General features: G+C 45.7%; 1 protein-coding gene across 1 annotated transcript; it reads left to right on the forward strand.

Annotated features, from left to right (window-relative positions):
• Positions 1 to 244: 244 nt before the first annotated feature.
• On the forward strand, positions 245 to 2,210 carry N7477_006217 (uncharacterized protein; the record flags this gene model as incomplete). The annotated part of the gene is made up of 2 exons (XM_056967880.1): positions 245 to 2,122; positions 2,184 to 2,210. 2 exons carry the CDS (start codon positions 245 to 247, stop codon positions 2,208 to 2,210), a joined length of 1,905 nt encoding a protein of 634 aa, XP_056822634.1.
• Positions 2,211 to 3,061: the final 851 nt, after the last annotated feature.

Raw genomic sequence — 3,061 nt, forward strand, 5'->3', positions numbered from 1 at the left:
GACTTGCGGTCTTATACCCGATAGTTATAAGACTTGTGATCCAAAGCTATCGACGACTTCTTGACTTGCGGTCTTATACCCGATAGTTATAAGACTTGTGATCTAAAGCTATCGACGACGTTCCTCCTCTTTTAGGCCTAGTCTGTGGCCTATAGACGACCTTCTTCCTCTCTCACTTCGACCACACTTCGTCTTCACTTCGCTCTCACTTTTCTCTCACTTTGCCTTTACCTTCTTGCCTATAATGTCTGATATAAGCAAGATAGGTATTACCTTGTCTGAGTCATCAGACTGGTATCTCTGGATTGGTCAAATTAAGTCTTATGCTATTGCAAAAGGCGTATGGGACTATATTGACCCCGATAATCCAATAAAGAGGGATATTCCTTCTTATCCTATTCGTCCCAGGGTTACTGATATTAATCCTAAAGCCCTTACCGATGAAGACCTAACTACCTCTGAGCGAGAAAGGTGGAGAGACAGACGAAGAGACTATGAGCTTGACCTTCGTGAATATGACCGTATTTCGGGTGCTATCTCTCAGATTTACCTTATCGTCCAATCTTCGATCTCCTATTCAAGCAAGCTTATCATTCAGCACATACCGACGGTCTATGAAGCCTTACAAACCCTTCAAAAGCGCTATGCACCAACCACTGAAGCCCGAAAGCGGTCGGTCATCAAGAAATACCATCAAATGCGCCGAATCCCGCATTCTTTGACCATAGATGCATGGATTTCGCAATGCGAGAACACCTACGTAGAGGCTGTCCAATTAGGCATTGGTGAAGTCCAATCAAAGACTAGACCACTTTTGGACTTCCTAGATGGCCTAGCCTCTATGTCTCCCTCCTTCGCCGAATACTGGCATAATGAGATCAACCGGCTTGAATCTATAGGCCAGATAGACTCTATAGACTTCTTTACCTTGACAAAGAGGTATAGGGATTCTATTAGGCTTATACCGCCTAAACGACCTTCTAATGTCCATGCAACCTTCCGTGGACAAGCAGATAAGGGCCAGGGCAAGAAGACTAAGAAGCCCTGTCCATGCCAAGGGGGCGCCTATGATGGATACCACACATTCAGTGATTGTCCTTATATCAACCCCTCTATTAGGCCAGAAGGTTGGAAACCAGACCAAACCGTCCTTGACCGCTTTAAACAAGCATGCACCCATTCAGGCTTTAAACAAGCCTACGACAATGCTATCAAAAAGCATCAAGGTCAGCAGGGCCAGTCCGACACTCATATGGGTATGGTTACCTGCCTAGCTTCTAGGCATACACGGCCTAATGTGTGGGCATATGACTCGGCCGCAGACACCCACGTTTGCAATGATCGTTCCCAATTCGTGACCTTTTCGCCCTATAAAGGCAGCCTCTTCGTCGGTGATACTAAGACCTCAATCCAAGGTAGAGGTCTAGTCTATCTATCCTTTGGTAACACCACTTTTGACCTCCATGAAACCCTTTATGTTCCAGGTTTCCATATGAACATTCTCTCTGCGCAGAGGGCCAAGAAAGGGGGTGTTTACCATAATCAGAGGCTTAATAGGCTTGAAAAAGAAGATGGAACCCCTATTTGCAAGACTTCGGATGATACGGGCATTACCCTTATTTTAGGGTATCAGGACAAGCCTATGCATAAGGAACAGATCTCCCTTGCAACCCTTTCACTTTCCCCTCAAGATAATGTCTTAAAGCCTATGGACAAGCCCATGGACGAGCCTAGGAAAGACAATCCTATAGCTCTAGCATCAATCCACAACCCAATGGCTTTGCGACCTCTATCGGATAAGACAGACCAATCATCCGATAATGACACTGATAAGTGCGAAAACGAGGATAAAGACCATAAATACGATATCCTCGGCGACCTACCGCCTTCCCCAGACGAGTCAGAAGAAGAAGAAGAAGAAGAAGAAGAAGAAGAAGAAGCGAGGCAAAACCAATGCGGAAGTGAGGATAACCTTACTCTAAACGGGACCGAAAACGCACCTTATTCGGGCGATTTTAGAGTAAATGACCCTTCACTTTATCCTTACCCGGAAGTCGAAAACGCCTCACTTCCTTCCGAACCTTCTTTACCGACCCGAATCACTCTTCCTTCCGATAACCTCGTCCACGACTCTATTCATTCTGATGACCTCCCTATAAGGCCTAGATTTATGCAATCCGTAGGCCTATGGTGGAAACGCTTTCCTATGACCAGACCAAGCCTTTTGCCTTATCAGAAGCACCAGCGGTTTATCGATCATCTAAACATGACCGATATCCAAGACACAATTGTCGAAATCTAGATCTATGAGACTATGTACGCATAGGCCTAATTCTATGCCTTATTCAGCTTATAAGTTCTGATAAGCTGAAGGGGGTGTATTGGAATATAGACCAATGCTACATAGAAAGATCTATCCTTATATTCAACATATAAGACCAGATTGCATTGATCACGTGACCAGATTTTTCTTCTATCAAAATGATATGTTGACCACTTCTGATTCTGGTCTGCGGCCCTCCCCCGAACGATAGGCGGGACCATTTTCCGTTAGGAGTAGATGGTCCGCCTTCAGGCATGAATGGTCCGTTCCTTCGGGGGTGCCTTCGGGCATGCCTTGCCCGCGGACTTCGACCATGGTCTTCGGACCCCGGTGAACAGACTTCGACCCTCGGTCCCCTTAAGGATAGGCGGACCACTTTCCCTTAGGGGTAAAATGGTCCACCTTTAGGCATGCATAGCCTGATCCTGCGGGGGTGCTTTCGGGGTGGCTTAGACCGTCGATCCTTGACATCATTCTTTTCGCTTCTCTTCGGTTCCCTTCTTTGCCACCTTCATTATGTTGCTGCCTAGTGTTTGTACGTCATTTGTATGTTATTCTAGACGTCATTTCTAGGCTATCCTAGCCTATAAATACGTCCTTCTTGTCTAGCAGATAGAATCAAGTCATTTCTACTTTCCTGAAGTCATTTTCCACTTTCCAAAGTCATCTCTACCTTCTTCCTTTGATCCTCAGGACTGTGGTTCTGCCTTCGTTTAGGCTATATCTGCTTATAGTCTA

This window comes from Penicillium maclennaniae, assembly GCF_028827695.1.
Source record: "Penicillium maclennaniae strain IBT 15551 chromosome Unknown utg000005l:1.0-2652337.0:1.0-2654196.0, whole genome shotgun sequence".
Taxonomy (NCBI): domain Eukaryota; kingdom Fungi; phylum Ascomycota; class Eurotiomycetes; order Eurotiales; family Aspergillaceae; genus Penicillium; species Penicillium maclennaniae.